The sequence below is a fragment of the Pterocles gutturalis genome, unplaced genomic scaffold, assembly GCF_000699245.1.
Source record: "Pterocles gutturalis isolate BGI_N339 unplaced genomic scaffold, ASM69924v1 scaffold21551, whole genome shotgun sequence".
NCBI lineage: Eukaryota > Metazoa > Chordata > Aves > Pterocliformes > Pteroclidae > Pterocles > Pterocles gutturalis.
In genome coordinates, this window is record NW_010103582.1 from 1 (window position 1) to 18,670 (window position 18,670).

At 36.9% G+C, this 18,670-nt stretch overlaps 1 protein-coding gene across 1 annotated transcript in view; it reads right to left on the reverse strand.

The window, feature by feature from the left end:
- Positions 1 to 12,458: 12,458 nt before the first annotated feature.
- Positions 12,459 to 18,670, reverse strand: part of SYT10 (synaptotagmin X) — a gene marked incomplete at its 5' end in the record, with an annotated part of 23,027 nt that continues 16,815 nt past the window's right edge. The window contains 4 exons of the mRNA XM_010086766.1: positions 12,459 to 12,530; positions 13,636 to 13,765; positions 15,248 to 15,419; positions 15,782 to 15,902. Coding sequence (XP_010085068.1) covers positions 12,459 to 12,530; positions 13,636 to 13,765; positions 15,248 to 15,419; positions 15,782 to 15,902 — 495 coding nt within the window. The remainder of the gene's footprint in view (positions 12,531 to 13,635; positions 13,766 to 15,247; positions 15,420 to 15,781; positions 15,903 to 18,670) is intronic.

Genomic DNA, 18,670 nt, shown 5'->3' on the forward strand with positions numbered 1-18,670 from the left:
CAGGGGGTGGCACTGGATGGGCTTTAAGGTCCTTTCCAACCCAAACCATTCTGTGGTTCTATGATTCTATGATTCTATGACCTTGAAGATTACAGTAAACAACATCATAGCAAGAAAAGGAAGACAATGTGAAAAACATTACACAAAGTACTAGTTAACAATGGAGCTTCTTGATTTAATTGTTTTCATTCAAATATATTCTGTATTCATCCCTGCAAAGCTGGCGGCAAGAAAGTCCTACACCTCTTCATGGCGTAGAATTTTAAAGTAAGAAATTAATGAGAAGAAAGCATTTTGTGACGATATTTGGATATAGGCCAAAAGGTTAAGAAGGCTACTCTTTCCACCCATGAAAATTAAAATGAGCTGATTTTTCTGTTTTAGAGTTGATCTTAAGACATCAAGTCAATGGGAATACGCTGTAGGTACACAAGGAATTATGGCAAGTTAAAGGGAGTGAATAAATAGGAAAACATGATCTCTGCAATTATAATCCACTGATCTTGATTTACTTTTGAACAGTGTGATTTTGCAAGAAGGACAAAAATTTGAATAATTTTAATCACTTTATTTCTCGTTCAAAATACATATGAAACAATTAGAATAAAATTATTTCAAATAATTTCTTTTATTTTTCTTGTCTTTTTAAATATAAAATTATCACAAACTGTACACTTCATAACATCTTTTGAGGTTTCATTGTTACATGTTATTTTCAGAACTGACAAATAGATTCACACTTTCTAGAGAATACATTGTAAAAATACTGAAATGTGTTACAGCTCTCAAAGGCTAGTGCAAAAAAACCCATTTACTATCAGTAGTACAATTTCAGGCTGTCAAGTTTCACAAATGGCCATTTAGCGCATACAAAAAGCCAGTAATGCAAGTTCAAAAAGTTTTGTTTTCTTGTCTCTGTAACGCAGAAGCCAAGGATATTGACTTGAACAATGGCTAGGTATCAAATCACAGACTTCATTTAAAAAGTCACATCATGAACACTGAATAAAGGGTACCAAAACAGTCAGGTATTTAATATTAGATCTTGGTCAGCCAACACCACACAGCAAGAAAAGACAAAATCTTAGAAGAACTCTGCAGTTCTTTGTAAGCTACATAGACTTGGCAGCATTTCTGATCTAATCATAAAGATTATTTTAAAGGTAGGGAGTTCTGTTAGAGTTTGGACCAGTTAGAGCCTAATCCAGAACCCCACATTGTCACAGCAAAAATGCTTATTCTGACAGGCATTGTATTGGGTGCTTTCTTTTAAAATTTCAAAATACTAAGTTTTTAAATATTGAGTGGGGTTTTTTTTTAGCTCTCAGTGTTTTCTATGGCCAGGAACTCTAAATAACTTCCTACCTTTTGAAGTATACACTCTGGAGAATGCCTTTCCCACAAACAAGCATATACTAGAAAAGCGTAATGTCCTGTGCTGAACAAAAGATGTGGCTAATTTCTGTATTCTACTCCCCTTGCTTCAGCTCTCATGAGGAGCGCACTGAGGCCAATAAGCCTGAACACAGTGTGGACTACAAGCTCTTGAGAAGAAAGGAGGAGCTTTCTGGAACTCCCCTTGTAGTGGCTAGAGGAGCGTCTGGCTGGTGTGCAGAGGAGTCGGTACTGCAGTCCTGCTGCCTAAGGTGGTGAGGACTGGGCAGATCAGGACAATGAAGAAATGTAATGTGGCTTTGCCTGCTCTCATCCCAGCTAGCACGGCTACAGTAGGGTGGAGGGTGCTGAGATGTGCTTTTAGGATAGACTAGCCGTAAGACTCCCCACATCCCTCCATTCCTAGCCAGCAAAGCACGTGAGCAGCTGCTCTGCTCAGGGTGTGTGCCCAAACCATCATGACTTCAGAGGGACTCGATTAGCAGGTGACATTTAAAAAGTATTTCACATGGTTTGCTGAACAAAGGCCCTCGTGATCTCCACCAGGAAGGGGAGAAAGAACAAGTCAGAATTGCGTCTCCAAATCAGGATACCAACAGTGTCTACTTGTAGGGTAGAGAACTAGCCATATCCCATCTTTAAACATGTGCATTTAAGTCCCATGTATCTTACTGAGACTACTCACCAAAACAAAGAAGAATAGAAAGAATTTAGACTCACACTTGGAAGAAACAAAAACGATATGAAATATATATCTATACTTTTTCCTTTTCTTGAGAAATAGCTTTCTATTTATTTAACAAAAGTAAATTTTATTCAATATTTTTTCCATAGAAATATAGAATGAAAAATAAGTGCTTTATATCTGATGTGCGACAGGACTATCTAAATGTCACATATTAAAGGTTTAGTCTATACAGACACCCTCTGAGCTTCAATAGCAAGATGGCATCATGTGGAAAACTGTAGGCCACTGTTAAAAAGGAAAAATCCAGTAAAAACACATCTGACCTCCATGCCTGACTACAGAGACCACACATTTTTATTTACCAAATCAGGCAGCTGAGGCTCATATTTCTTACCAGTATTAGTAAAATCAGCATTTACAACAGCAGTTCATACCCTAGAAACGCACTGAAGACTTTTAATATAGTCTGAATTGTCATCAAGCCACAAACATCCATGGTGGATATAAGAGAATTAATTGCCTTGAGACTCCTTACTGGGTTCATTTCATAAGATACTATGATACATCATCATATGCAACCTGGTGCAAAGCCAGCTGAAACCAATAGCAGTGCTTATGCTTGATTTCAGTGGTGGGCTGGTCAAGTACATAATGCTGGGCTTTGAAATGAAATGACATACTAAGAAGATCTACAGAGTAGTTTCACTAGATATATTTAATGGTCTATTGCTATGATATTAAAAAAAAATTTCATTCTTATTAACACAAGAACAATTGCCAAACAAAGTAACAAGTGATAGAATTAAAGCTCTTTTTGAAAGCATATTATAATTCTTGTATATTGGAAATAAGGAAAGAAAGAAGAAATAAGCTTTTGTAGTAATGCAAAAATACATAAATGTGTATTGTTACAAACACACCTTAAAAGGCTGAATCGAATCACTTTTTTTGGTGCTATATTATTTCCATACATACTAAAGCTAACTTAGATACATTTACCACTTTGTGTTTTTCTTGAGACGACCCAAAAAAGGGAGGTGAAGTATCCTAATTCTGTTTAAAAAAAAAAAAAAAAAGTCACAGAAAAAGCAAAATGTCTTTTCATCAGCATCTTTATCTTTTACTGACACAGATATTTTTGCTAAAAGGCTTTTTAATTTTTTTTTTGCGTCAATATTATTTTCAGTGCATGAGTAGATTGGTATTTTAGTACCCCTTTTTGCCCTGCTAGAGGTTAAATTATAAAGTTTTGTGTTAAAAAAAAGTTCATTTTTAACAACAGTACAGAAAACAAGGTAAAAAATTCTAAAAGGTGCCTTGCAATAATTTGAATGAAATCTCTTTTCTCAGCATGGATTGCTCATTATCAAGCCCTCTTTAGGTAGGACTGTTCTTTGACTTCATATGCTGCCCTGATTCTGAAGGGCATGCAGAATCAGACGCAAGGTTTTTGAGGTTAATCCCCAGAGCTTCTCTGAAACCTGGCTATGAACTACAGTTGTCTGTCTGCTACTGGCAAGTAGCTAAAGTGCAATAGTGCCAGGCTCCCTTTCAGAATAACACAGAAAAGGTCTAGCTGTTCAGATTCAGTTGCTGGCTAAGATAAAGCCATACTTTTTCATTAGTGATGTTGATTCTCTGGTTCAAAGTTACCATGGTGAACTAAGAACTGAAAAAGATGTAGGTTTAAATAAATGAATCGAGTTCTTGTGCTATAAGGATAATTAAGATCATTAAACACTTACACTACATAAAGCTTGAAAGGAATAAATGTAAGAGTGTAAAGTGCTCTTTGGAGAGTTTACGAAATCTCCTTTTTCACTTTCTGTGGTAGCCAAATCTCCATTTACATGAAGAAGAAAGACACACCCATCCACACATACTATTTGCCAAAAATAATCACAGCTGGCAATTCTATGTCTTGTTCAGCTATGCAGTCATTTTCCTCATAACTATTATTATGCAATTAAGCCTCAGAAAACCATAGTGAGGGAAGTAATGGTCCTCTATAGATCCCTCTGATTTTCAGTAAGAGGCAGCCACTCCCAGGGTGAAAAAAAATCACAGTACACCTATTACTGTGTGACAATTTAGGACAAAGGAATAACAATTCATTATTCATCTGAACCCTCCATGAATAGGAAGAACAGAAGGAAATGGGATTTGTCTGGAACATCACTACCAGGACCCTATTCATACACAAAGACCTGTGGGATATTAAGTGAGAAATACACCATAATTATGACTTCAGTTTTGTGAGTCATTGGTGAATTAGCACCTGCAACAGCCCAATGACTCGGCCACCATTGTGTCACATTAGTCTAGGCTTGACTTGAAAACAAAACCAGTACCTTGTGTATCACTGCAGCATTTTCAGAGGTGTTTCCTATTGGTAATTCAAGCACCGATTGTCAGAAGCTTTGAAAATGTGAAGAGGTGACACTATACAAAAATGCTTTTCACCTACTGGAGATTTTCCAACCAATGCCAGGTGTGAATAAATAGGAGGCCATTACAGAATCTAGAGGGGAAAGCTTCTGAGCACATGCTGGCAATGTGTCTTTTTTTGCCTCAGTTATGCTGCAAGAGAAAGACCAGAGGCGGAGGATGTGCCATGAGCAACTCCCAGTGCTCTTTGCACTGTGAATCATCTGGGATCAGGATCTGCAGGGTGGAGGGCTGTTTTTATTTTAAGAACAGACCCAAGTTCTGTAACATGGCTCCCAATACCGTTGAGAGCTTGCAAATAGCTGTACAAGATTTGAGGCAGGGGAATTACACTTAAAAATCTCTTATTTTGGAGGGTTTTTTACACATACATTTTTGACTATTGAAAATACTCTCAGTTCACTCCCTTTTTATATTTTCCACTTTTCTTTTTAACAGTTTTATTTCTAGAGAGCTCTTTACATGCTCAATAGGCTTTTCCCCTCCTCTCTTCTCTCATGTTAATGGCTCAGATTCCACAAAAGATTTTAAATGTCTTGTTCAATCCTCTTCACTTCTGATGCAATTATCAGTCTCAACTCATATTATATTGCAAAAAACAACTCCACCCTTTATCTCTCTCCTCTTTCAGACTGCAATTATAGAAATTTATCTGCTTCACAAAACCAGCTAACAGCCTTTCCTCTCCTGAAATTAGCCTAGAGACCACCCCAAACCCCAATTCCTTTCTGGTGACGTTAATTTTAAGTGCCTAAAATCTGTGTCTGTTATGTTGACAAGTATTTGTTGGGACGTCTCTGATATTAGGAATCACAAAGTAGGAATTCTGTAGCTGTACAAAAGTATTGTTTTATCATAGGAAATTATATTAGCCTTTCCTTTCAACCTTAAGAGGTCTCAAGATATAAGGTCTTAAATCTATACCATAACTCTACGCAGGAAAGAAACTTTAGGCATGTTCTAGAGCTTTATTGATCTTTAATGAAGGTTTTGATTTTCCTCCCTTCTTTTTCCTCATGAGAGTAAAGCTGTGCATATAGGTTAGGTTGCTGTCATAAGAACATGCTGCTGGAAGTCTTTTGTTATGCCCTGCATAATAAATGAGTGACAAAGCTCTCTGTGAGCTCTGAAGTTGTCATGAAATAGCTGTACCCTCATCCTTTCCTTGGTCTGTCTTCAGTTCTCTTTTCATGTCAGGCTTCCTGACTTGACCTATTCAGACGAGAGGCAGGATTTCACAATTCTCCTATAATTATGCTGGGCTTCGGGACATGTCTGTGTCTGTAGTAACTGTGCTAACGCAGACAGTCTGAATGGAATTGCGACTTTTCTTTCAGGGAGTCTGTAAATACTCCACGTCATTAAAAACAGAATGCTATTTAAATATTTAAGCTTAAATGTGTAAAAAGAAATATTTCAAATAAATGGATTTGAAAATAACAGTCTATACACATACCTGTCCTGCATCAAGCTTTCCTATCCATTAATGGGAGAGCAACCCAGCCTAATTTCTCTGTAAACTATAGCAACAGCTATGCTCAGACATAAATTTTGCCTGTTCTGAAACAGATCTCTTGATCTTTCCTGTGATTTTTTTCCTATGCCTTGGGTTTTCACCATTTTAGAAGAGAGGCATTTTTCAGACCAGCTGTAGCATCGTTAGAACCTTCTGGGCCACCAGGATGGACATTAATGTTTTGTAAATCTCACTTTCTTCTAAGAGGCACTCCCTTGTCAAATATTTTCTGCCTGTTTTTTTTTTGGTTTTTTTTTTTGTTTTTTTTCCCCCTAATGCCTACTTATTGAACTCACCTAATTCGAGACCAATAGCCAAGTCAATATACTGTATTCATAAATTACTACAGAGCACCTCCACTTTCATCACGGCAGCTATGTGACTTCCTGCAGATCCAACTTTCAGAGCGCACTGTCTTGAATTATGCATCAGGGAGCTGTTATAGCTTTCCCACTGGCAAGAGCTTTGGTACTCTGATAACCTATATAACTCGTATTTATATTTATTAGTTATATTTTGACTACTTTGACACTGAGGGTCTTCAACAGTGCTAACATGGTTCACCAACATGGGCTTAGCAATACAGAGCACTGTACGAAATACTGTCCCTTGGATCAGTAAGGCACCAACGCTTGCCCTTGAGTATCAACAAAGTGAATAGACCTCATGATGGTACAGTGAAACGCTCTAATTGATTTTTCCTGTTCTGCAAATTTAACAAGCTTTGTGCCCTTCCCGATGACTGAGTGCCACATAACATAAGAATCACAGTCTATACTGGGGTGGAAAAATTTTAAATAGCAAATGCAGAGGCATTCTCCTCTCTGAGCCAGTAAAGAAGTATCCCAGCAACAGCTACCTTGTAGAGGTACTATCAGATAAAACATAAAATCACAGCCCTGAGCACTTGCTATCACCAAGCATCCCCTAGCACTCAGCACAAGATTGAAGGTGTTAGTTCCATTTTCCTTGACAAATTTCCCTGTGATATCTAAATCCCACCTGCAGCTTTATTTTCTCTTAAGAGTTCCAGCTCTTGGTTTCCTGTGTGCTGTTAAAAATACGACAGTTTCTAGCTGGGGCTAAGGAAAAAGGGAATTGTGTAGGAGATATTTATTCATTTGGATAAGTAAACAAAAGACACTTTTTGCAGTTAAGGTATTATTTGCCTTGGAAATGGCAAATGGCTGTGATCAGCACCTCAGTTACCTCCTATGCCTAATGCTGACTTCTTCAGGAACACCCCTCTTTCTTCCTGCTTTACAGTACAGAAAGAAAGGACAAGTGACATGAATATTATGAGTTTTGAAAGGAGGCTTTTAATTTCAGGGTGTTTGCAGTTGCATTGAATAGCTGTGTGTCTACTGTCACATTTTCCTTTGTCTTTCTTAGCTCTGCAGTCTGCTCTGTGCCGTGATTTAGCTATTTTTTGACACCAGGAAGCTCAGTTTAGACTGGCAAGCCTCAGAAGCTAAGTGAAAGTGAATCTTGAGCAAAGGGTTAAACTGAATCTCATCTCTGTTGTGAATGAGAGAGAAAATTTCCATCAAAACATGTATTAGTATTCTTGTCACGTATATTATAGTTTATTCATATTTTGGGTGGTCTAACAGATATTATATGACCTTGGTCCAAAAGTCACCTCACTGTCTAATTAACATATAAGTCATATTTTAACGCCTACAGAATTTTCAAGCATGTTAATTTGTAGAAATAGAATCAAATGAACTTTTCAGGTCAAGGAACTGTCACTCAGTACAGATTTGTCCAATATTTATCAAGAATGGAAACATATTTCTGATTAGACATGGGTATTCTGTTGTAATAGAAGTGCTAAATAATAATGAATATACATTTTGAAAGTGCAAATACTTGTATGTGCAAATCTACGTTTTTGCATGCTCTAATAAGGTGGTTTTCAAATTTTGCAGGCACATTTATGGATCTCCGAAAAAATTGACATTTTCAGCAGAAGTACTCTATTACTGAGTTCTAAAATAGTTATTCACCCTTCTTTTAAATGTTTACACACTTTAAAAATATAGTCAAATTATTTCAGATGTATAAAGCTTGTTAAATTAATGGAATGTAATAAAAAGTACATATAAAAGTTTATAAGATACAAGCAGTTAATTGATAAAAAGATACAGCAAAATAATCTTGGAACTACACTATCATGTATTTGTTTTGCATCATCATGTTAAAAACTTTTAAAAGGATTGCACTGAAGCCAATTAAAAAAACTGAGTAATAGAAGGGATGGATGGATCAAATAAGTCTTTTTTTGAAACTTAATGTTTTCTTAATATTGCTCAAAAAATGCATCCATAGAAATAAATTAGGAAGTAATTGCTTTTTCCCTTGGAAAAAATCACCCCAATGAAAACATTTCACATTTGCTCAAAATTTTCTATAAAAATATTGAATGTAGTTGTGATTCTTTAAGAAAAATGTACAGTTTTGTTACTTAAACATAAGAAATCAAAACAATTCCATATATTGAAGAAGAAATTTTGCAAGGGAACTTCTGTCCTGATATACTAAGTTTTGTTTTATCTTATTGTTTCTGGCCACTTTCCCTGTCTCTGACCAATATACATGTTTCTGAGACAGGTATATTGCTCTTTTAGTGCCTGCTAGAAGCAAAAAAACAGACTGGATTACTGATTTCTGAATGTCTGGTGATCATAAGGGACTGTGGAGAAGGGAAGTTACTTCCTTGACAGCTTTTCGTAGAATGAAAATGAGCGATGTAGCTATCCTACACTTTTTGGTCAAGACCCCACAGGTTTCATTTTCATATTACTACTTTTTTAAGGCCAGGAGTCAGCTTTCAGCACTGCAGACAGTGTAGGGTCAGGTCTCTACTGATTGAACAGAATCCCAATATATACAAAAGATGGTGGGGAAAGAGAGTGTTGCTTGCTGGGAGAGTGAGGGAGAGGGCTATATTGGTGGAAGTGATCTAAAATTGAGATCATGGATTACAATATTATTGAGCATATGCTCACCTATGCTACTGTCTGCAGTGCTGATGGAATCCTAAATCTACCTGTGGTTTAGGGTCCTACTTAACATTTTGCATTTATGGTTGCTTAGAGCAAATCTAATGGTTCCTGAAAATGTATTTAATGTGGGGAAGGGAAACAATTGCTTGAAAACAATATTTACCCAAAAGACTAGAATGGCTCATTAGATACATTTGTATGTGGGCTTTTTCACTCTACCGTGCATTATTGAAAATAAATACAAAAATTTAACAGCTCCCCTGGAACCACTTAATCCATCATGTACTTTCTCTGTACAGTTCTGTGGTTTACTGTTGTGAAAGCATAAAAAAGCTCTGCAGTGCAAAATACAATTCTTATTAAGTACTGTTACTGTTTCCAGTAAATTATTTCAACAAAAATAACTCATGTTTTTAGTAATACGAGTTTTTCAAACTGTGGTAAAATTACTACAATATATTTTACACCAACCGTTTGCCAGATTTGATTTTGCCTAAATTAGGCTAATGTTTGCAATATGGCAGAAATGTGGATAAGCAAAAAAAACCCATCCAGGACGGGAGCAGGGAGTTTATAACTTCTCCATATTAAAATATTTAAAATTTCTTAATAATGAGATGCATAAAGCAACATATTCATTGACTAAAACTGTCCTAAGCTTTTACTCAGTGCTTCTGTGAGTATGCTCAGAGAGTAACTTGTGAACCAGGCTCCAAATCCAACGGGCTGCTTATACTAAATATATACCGTCTTGTAAGATAGCTAAGGTGGCATTGGGAAAAAAAAATATTTTGCATTAATTTTATGAATCACTGGTAAGTGACTAAAAATAATTAATTAGGGGATCATTTCTGAAGTTTGACGCCCTGGTAATTTTGCAGCCTGATTTTTCCTAGATGCAGAGCACCCACAAATGAAGTTTAGACACAGAAGCGATTCACTATTGTTGTTAACAATACCAAAAATAACACAAGAGGGCACAAACCAAGCTATTATTCCTTTGGTGTTTGACAACAATTTAAATTTAAGAAAACGAACCTTGAAATACCTTACTACTTACAACGAAACATACAGGATACTCATAGAGAACAATGAAATAGTTAAAAAGATGTTGTTCATTGCTGAACACTTATGCTACATTTGATCATGAAATTGTTAGCTTTTTGGATATTAGGTGCAAAAAAGTGCAAAGAATATTTAGTTAACTGTTACAGTACCACATTACAAAAAGTATTTTCTAGGCCACAAAGGCTACTGCTGATATAATTTATATTAAGATAAAGGTATACACAAAATAGTTTTTCAATCTCCACATATATATATATATATATCTCTGTTTCTATATCAACTTTGCAAAATCATAGCAACCTGGAAAAGACATTCAAAAACTTGGGCTGGAGCATTTTTTATTTTTTTTTTTAATTTAAAGGATGTATGAAAGTTTTATTTCTTTATTTATTTGTTTGGTTACTGTGTTTGTAGGCACAGAAGGCAAGGTATAAAACCTACCTCCTTTTTTTGCCTTAGAAACACTTGTAATGTTAAGACAAGTCTTCCTAACTTTCCTGGAGCAGTTAAGACACTTCAAGGCATATTTGACTGTCTTAGAGATTAGTTAGTGGAATGCTGGTTCTGGATCTTCATAAACTTATTCTGTGTCAAACAGGCCAAACTAAACAAGCCAAAATGGTTCTCCAGACGTCTGTCTAAGCTGCTTTTTCCCTTCATAACTAGATTAATTCTCACAAATTCTTCCATTGTCGTAAACCAATCTTTCATTGGCATTTTTCTCGTGTATAATACACTTCCTCTGAAAAACACTGTTTTGGAAAATGCTATCTTCTCAGTTTTCTTTATAAGTAACAAAGATACAAAAAAGCCACCACCTCAACTTCTTTCTAGTTGCAGTCCATCTTTCAAAATCTCAGTCCCAATCATGCAGTCTGTGACATGCTCTTTGCAGAAAGAAAAGAAAAAACAGAGAAAAAAGAAAATAACTATCCGTTTGAGGTGAACTGAAGTGTTAAAAAGAGCTAAATCCACAAAATAATATGTAGTTATCTTCCAGTTTTTAAAGCAGCTCACTTCAGCCAATACTTTTTTGCATTTGCTGTCACTGTGTATTCTAGTAAATGAGTTTACTGGTTTATAAAACCATTACATTTCAATTTCTCTCTCCATATATTGACACAAAACATATCTCAAATTCACATTTAGCATATAATTCTAGAGGCATCCAGCCAGGATTAGAAACTATTCCATGTGAGCTATGCACTTAGTCAGAATAACTTTAAAGAAATCTAATACTGTCACATTAAATCAAGAGTCAGAGAAGTGTTGTGCATAACTACAGGTTTTGGTCAATTTTTTGAACAGCTAAAATACGTTAAATCAATTCCCTTACTTCAGAGCATTCTCTCTTCTACAGTTTGACCTGTGCAAAGACCAAGTAAGGACTGCATGATACCAGGGGATGGATGCACCTCATCAGGAAACACCTACATCTCTGTGGAGCTGCATCAACTTCCACACAACTCATTGCAGACACATTAGCTTTCCACAATGATACCCATACATGTGCTGTCCAGTGCCATGCAGAGACATCCAAGCCAGCTCTTCATGACCCAGTGGGCAGCTGACATAAAACAGCTACTGAGTATAGCCTCCCGCCTGGGTGCACGTGCCTGGTTGTTTTGCTGGACAGGCTAACGAGTTCCTGCAGGGGCAGCCAGCATCTTGAGTGCTGGAATATTATAACTGCATAGATCCAGTTGTGAGACCTGTTCCATAAAGGCTGAACTAAATCCCAGTGAAGCCAGTAGGGTCCTTCTCATTGGCTTCAGTGGACTTTTGATCAGTCCTTCCTCCCTGCCCAAGGAATCAACTGATTTTGAAAACACTCAAAACATGACAACAGTTGTTTTTTTCATGCAACATTCAGTTTGAAGTATTATCTTGAGAAGTCATATAGGATTTAGTGCAATTTAGAAGAAATTTACAACATGATCGATATATGACGATTTGCTCTCCCTCAAAAGAATTAGGCATTACAAGCTGCAGTGATTTTGAATTGCTTAAGGGATTTCTTTTTGTTCTGATTTCTTTGTCTGTGCAAAGATATAGGTCATGTCAAAACACTGCTTGTGTATGACACCGGATATATGCCAATGAGAAAACAGGTGAATGAATTTGCATGAGGAAGGGTTATATTTGGCTCAAGTCAACTTCATTCATACGTTAAGAAATTATTATAAACTGTAATATAAGACTCAGAATAGGAAAAATGTATTTTAATAAAAAAATATGGATACAGTTCATCTGCAGAAGCCAAACCTTCTCTTTCTGTAGATGTGAGCTACAAGGGAGCTTTGGACACTGAACATGATGAATCCACTCTTGTTCCCTAGGGCGTAAGCGGTGGTTTTGGTGATGAACAAGATCCCTGGCTATCAAAACTGGTTGCTCGGCCAGGTAACTGCAAGAAAAGTGTTAGTCTTACAAATGTCATCATGTCTGGTTGTGCATCACACTCACTTCAGAGGATGAGAGACTCACTCAAAGAAGAACCCAAAACACACCTAAACCCTTTCTGGATCAAAGTCTCTGGCCGAACTAATAATGGAGAGAAAATTCCTAAAAAATGCCTCCGACTCATTTCACAGGAGTGGGTTTATTTCACCACTTAGGTGTGGTATGTCTGTCTGCAAACTTACATAATCCAGGAAGAGCCACGAACCTCTAAAAAGAGGCTTCTCTGCTGCATTGACTCAGTTTCCTTCCCTCACACTTTTCTTTAGGTGTTTTACCGAAGCCTTGCTTTTGGTCCTTTTCGACGTGTTACTGGACATGCTGTGCAGCCATGTGCTACACAGTGGGGAAACCAAATGGCCCGTGATGCCTCAGACAGCAACTCATTTTTCTAGAGTGATTACTTTTGGGAAGGGCTAAACAGTCCTCTGTGTCCCAAAACAACCTGCTGCTTCTTGAGGCTTCAATATGAATCTTTCAAAATCCAAAGATGTGAGCATTTTGCATACAGAAAAAAAGTAAGATGTGACCAGAGCAGGCTTAAGAGGGAGTCCAAGCCCAGGGACTTGTAGGTATAATCACCCATGCATTTGAATAAGCTTCCAATAAGAGTCTGTTTGAGTAGCTCTGGAGGTAGCTGCTGGTATGTTGCCAGCATGTTGTATCAATTTAGCTTAATTAGCAGGCCAGTTTGAGATTAATGTTTTAGCAACATAACTGTTCATGATCAGGGTTTTTGAATAGGAAATTATTGCTTTTGAAATACTTGCAAATGATCTGTTCTAAGTGGATGTAAGCTCCTTATCATAATCTTGGGAAATTTTAAATGTCTTAATTTAATTTTACAATAACATCAGTGCATCATGGAAACTTTAGAAATGGCACATGTAAGGAATCAATGAACCCATGCAGCTAGATTTAGGTTGTGCTAAGGATCTTACAGCTGGTCCATAGATGCTGCACTGATTTTCATGATTCTAAGAAGCACATAGTGTGAGAGAGACAAAAACATTCAATATACTGAGAAGGAGAAAAATTTCGTTACATCTTACCTCTACTAGTGGATGCCAGTGAGTTATTGGTTTACGTGGGTAAGCCAACATTTCATTCCAATGGTCTCTTCCAAGCCCTTCAGCATCAATTCCTGTCCGACATACCCCAATGACCTCATTGTGCCCTACTCTGAGAATTGCAGAAAGGCAGATTTTTTTTAATAAAAATTGTTTTAATAACATCTGATGTATAATTCTGTTTACTGGTTTAGTGCAGCACAGAGTACATGCCCAAAGTTTTCACATTATTTATTACAGATATTAGTTTTAGTGGTAGCATAGTAATATTAAGTTCTGTAATGGTAACATCAAAAACCTCCTGCCACTACCAGGGTGCTTCTAGCAGCTATAAAAATAGCAACGAAGACTTAATCCTTGCCATTAAAAGGTTACAACCCAAAAGGCACAAGGACAGAAACGGACCGTAATACACCAAATGATCTAGAAGGAAAGCATGCTTAAATTTTGCGGCAGAGGAAGGTGAAGGAAAATGGTGGGGACTACATTTCCTTCTGCAAATTCTTCAGACACCATTTCACACTGAATTTCCCAGCTCTAAGTGTTGTGGTCATTGGAACTTCAGTCAAAAACGTGAAAGGCAAGAGTCATAGCCGTAATAGGCTATACCTTAATACTTCATACCCCTAGCAGTGCCATAGACTTGCTGAGGGACTCCAGAAAGTATTTCTCTGTACCTTGCCTATATTTATTTTGGAAGAATGTTTCCTAACTTCCTCTTAGCAAATGCTTCAAAAGGAGCAGTTGAAGAGGACTGAAAAAGTGCAAGTTGCTGTGCTCTTCTCTCCCTAGTGGCACCACAGTGCTGCTTTCACATCTGACAAGAAAGTCTTCCTGACCGAAGTTGGAGGATGATCAGAAATCTGATGTCAAGGAAAAACAACCTGAAGGTTTGTGTTACTAAATTGGACTTTCACTGTTTATTTGCCCTGCAACCTCCAGAGCTCATTACTAATGGCACTTGAAGCAGAGTTGGCTTGGACATGATTCTGTCAGTCACTGTCTAGTTTAACCTGCAGTCCTTCAGCCACTCTAAGCAGGAGTCTCTTCCTGTCAGTTCTCGGTGGGGACACAGATAATTGGGCTAAGATGTGTTAACAGTGAGGGCTGAAAACAAAGGTTAAAAAGCTTTTTTATTGAGTCAACTGAAGAACTAACTATGACTTAATTCAATTAGGTAATTAGCATCTAATTATTTTTTAGTCATCCAGATTTTCTCTGATTTCAAATACTTGTCATTTAAATAGAAATTAGAGGTGTGAGGGCCTTTTTTAAGCTGGGAGACATACTTGATTTATAAAACTTTTATATAGTCTGGCCACCAGATGGGGACAGAAATGTATGCTAATGTTAGTTGCCTGAAAGAAGACTGAGGCATGCTTCTTCCTCATCACAGTTACTTACAACGCAGATGAAATGACCTGAGCTCTAAAAGGTGTGGAAGCTTTATACCTCCTCAGGAAAAGACCCAAAGGCTTTATCTTTTGTGACAGTGAACCTACTTGAAAGTTCAAGCAGGTAGAAAGCAGTCACTTGAAATGATCAGGTAACTTCTCTACTGCAGATTAACAGTCAGAAAGAAAACTGTGCTTACCGATCGTAATCCATCACTGCAATGGAGAGGCTGACCTGGTCCACATTCTCTGGAGGGATATCAAAGATGATGGCCTCATTATAAACAGGATTGAGTGTGTTCTTCTTTGTGGTCGTCTTCCGCTTTTTCAGTCTTCGACCCTCGCACATAAGTGACACTTTAACATATGGATCTGAGTAACATAGTAAGTTGTGTTCATTTGGACTCAAACTCACTCAAATATGTAGCATAAAAGCAATATTTTTTTTGTGGGAATGTCATACTGATTAAAAAAAAAATCTCAAAGATTTTTGTGGCCCTGACAAACGCTGCCTTCAACATGCTGTCATATGCAGTCAATGGAAAGGAAAGGTATAGGCATTCCGAACAGACATACTGTCAGACCAAAGACAGCCAGTAGGTCTGAACAGGGCCCATATCCATTCTCCTGCTGCTTCCATCTCACCACCATGTTAAACACAGAAAAAACAAGGAGTTTCTAGTTGTCCCTTTCCTGACTAGACTCTGCCTTGTTATTTAAAAAAGAAGATTCACCTGATGCTCCAGTTATATCCATTGCTTTGAGATTCCTGCACTTGATGACTGTTAATGTCATTCTCCCAGCAGTAGGCAAATAGCAAAGGGAAAACATGATTTCACCCAAATCTATGCTTTCCTGAAAAAAAAAAAAAAAAGCAATGATTAGAAATCTGACCATACTTGCAACAATCCAGTTCAGATCATGCAAAATTTTAGAATTTCTTTTTTAACATGGAGAGGCTTCTTTTGCAGCCTCAGATGCTTCTGAAGAGGTCACAAGCAATTTTCAGAAAGTATTTCTATAAAATACAGAAAGAGTATCAGCAGGATAATATATTAGTAACAGGATCTAGAATTACTAAAATGAGAAATTAAAACAAAAGCAGACTTAAAACTTTCTGGATTCCTGAAACATTTGTGTTGAATTCACACAAATGAAAAGGTGCTGAATGTAAAATGTCAAGCTCTGCTATTGAAAGGATTCAGACTCTATCACCTCCAATAGAAAGAAATCTGGTGGGATATTTATATTACACACATTTACGTGCCTTTTAGCCACTGGAATTTATGTAGGAGATTTATTTTGGCACACACATACGCATATGAAAAGTTTATCCTGTCTCAGTGCTTTGACAAGATAAATATGCCTGCAAAAGTTGCTAGCTTCATTGCTCTTACTGTGCTTTGAGGGCTTGTTCTGTTATAGAAGAAAAGCAAAGGAGTATCACCTACAACTTTCCTGGCTCAACAGCAACTTTTTGGAGGATAATATCGTCAGAAAGATGGATAAGGTCGATGTGGATCTTAATAATCCTCACAAAGAGAGTCAATGTTGAGACAATGTGCTGTGAATTCATGCAATATGATGTTGCTATACAGTTCAGATGCTACAGCACTTGAGAAATGTAATCTAAGAGCTTCCATCAGTTCTTTTTTTTCTTTTCTCACAGTCACATAATTATCCTAATACCACAAAAGTTCAGTTGTTGAGTTGTTCTCAATTGTTCCTGTTCTTCTAAGATTTTTAAATACACTCCCTCCTAAAAGCCCAGAAAAAAACCTGAATATTAAGAACTCAGGATTTTTAAATCTGAGCTTGTAAAGAGCATGTAAGGAAGTCCCATCTATAAGGCAGCCACTCTCAGGCATGCTCATGTGATCTCAAAGGACCTTCTTTGACTACTACTAAAAAGCTTATTTTTAATATCTCAGCTTCACTATTTTATCTGTCAAACCTACAGCTATTCCAAGAGTACAAATTTGTTTGAGAACTACTGGATTCATGGTACAGATGTTCTAGCATCACAAGGCAAGCCTGACATATTTTTAAATGATACATATTAAAATAATGATTGCTGTGTAGATGACATACTTTGCTTATAGTTATGAAACAGACTGGGACTTGTTCACATTTTTCAGCTGCTATAATAACAATTTTATTGACTTCCTTCAGGTTAATACTCTGTCTAAATTGAAATAGGTACTTCAGCTCTTTCTTGAGTAAAGGTCAACTTAATCACATGCTTCAGGGTTTTGGGGTTTTTGCCCTGTATTTCAGACTTTAGATTGAAGAATGCAGTTTTAGAATAGCTTTCAATTCTCTGTTGCACTATTAATAAAATATTGACTTTTGTGTAGGTTGGTCAATTCATGTGTTCAGATGTTTTGCTGGGATTCTGTTCTGAGAATAGATTGATAACCATGTGAACATGCACTGTGGGCAAATTTCATGCTCATCAGGATTTCAGGATTTCAGATTTCTCAGAATTTCAAAATGATTTAGCTCATTCAGTCCACACAGGATAAATACATATATTTGATATCTTCTTATCCCAACCTCTTACTTTGCCACAAACAGTGCAGAATTTTGTGTCACAATATACATTAACAAACTCACTTTTCTATTTCAGAAAATATAAATAAAACTTGAACAAATGGAGTACAATTCCTTTCACTCATTTGTTAAAGTGGCAAGTGCTCTGTTATATTTTACAGTTTCTGCTACATCTGAAATCTGTTTTAAGCACAGCTTCTGTTACTAGCATTACTTTCTGAATTGAGAGTCTGTTTGTTGTTCCTCCTATCCATATGTCAAAGAGAACTCACTCTATTGTTTGAAAAGGAAATACAGATCCCCCACATTCAGTATTTCAAAGTTTAAGGTATACGTTGAGAAAGGTGATTAAGATGGGTTGGATCATAAAATACTGTGAGCAGCTCATAAAAAGGACTAATTCTTTCTTCTTCAGAGAGATTACTTGTGTAGGCAAATAGAGAAAAAATAATTTGTGCAAGATAAGAGTACGAACATGAATATTCTGTTCTGAAATTGGATAGACATACAAAGGTTTGGGTGAGCTCAAATGACAAATGAATAGAGACAGGACTATTTACCATTGCTTAAACACTTTAAAAGAAGCATTGCTTAAAATACTTGCAAAACTCCATATGGTTGTTACGGTACTTTTTTGAACAGTAGAGAAAAGCATCAGTGTTTAACAAAATGGCAACTATTTGAGGCTTATGCTCAGTCCTTTTTCTTTCCTTTCTGAACACCAAGTACTAAAGTTACATAGAAAAAGGGCTTGGAAAATCCTCTGCAATGAAACCCACTCTTTCTGACCATGCAATGAAAAAGCAAGACGCCTTAATGCAAAAAGAAATGCTTGGACAACAAATGAGGTGAATCTTTCATTCTGCACAGCAGACCCTCTGAAGTTACCAGAGTTCTATAACCTGTGTACTGGCTACACAGTCTGAAGTGGTAACGGATGGTTTTAGGATTGAGAAAACTCTCTCTACCAGTTCACCATTTATGCAGGTGTTTTCTGACACCTACTACCTCCACCTGGAAAAAATGTGGCTTGTGCTGCCCTGAAATGTCTGATTTTCTTCTTGTGGAAC